Consider the following 367-nt stretch of genomic DNA (forward strand, 5'->3'; position numbering starts at 1 on the left):
GAGATGGCAATGCTGAAGAAGTAGAGCATCATGAAGAGGATGGTGCAGCCTTCCTTCTTGGTGCCCTGCACCACCGTGCGGTAGCCGTCCTCCTGGAAACGCTCGTTGCAGACCACCTTCTCCTCCAGCACGAAGCCGGCGATGTAGGCCACCGACACCATGGTGTAGCACCCCGAGAGGAAGATGATGGGCCGCTCGGGGTAGCGGAACCGCTGCATGTCCACCAGGTAGGTGGTGACGGTGAAGAAGGTGGAGGCGCAGCACAAGACGGACCAGATGAGGATCCAGATGCGGGCGAAGCGGATCTCGTCCTCGTTGAAGAACATGTGGCCGTCGGGCCGGGTGGGCTCGCAGGGCGCCGCGCAGT

At 62.1% G+C, this 367-nt stretch overlaps 1 protein-coding gene across 1 annotated transcript in view; it reads right to left on the reverse strand.

The window, feature by feature from the left end:
- LOC103777827 (frizzled-2) overlaps positions 1–362 on the reverse strand; it is a gene marked incomplete at its 5' end in the record, with an annotated part of 1015 nt that extends 653 nt beyond the window's left edge. The window contains one exon of the mRNA XM_008945388.1: positions 3–362. Coding sequence (XP_008943636.1) covers positions 3–362 — 360 coding nt within the window. The remainder of the gene's footprint in view (positions 1–2) is intronic.
- Between the last annotated feature and the right edge of the window lie 5 nt (positions 363–367).

This window comes from Merops nubicus, unplaced genomic scaffold (assembly GCF_000691845.1).
Source record: "Merops nubicus isolate BGI_N331 unplaced genomic scaffold, ASM69184v1 scaffold41518, whole genome shotgun sequence".
Lineage (NCBI taxonomy): Eukaryota > Metazoa > Chordata > Aves > Coraciiformes > Meropidae > Merops > Merops nubicus.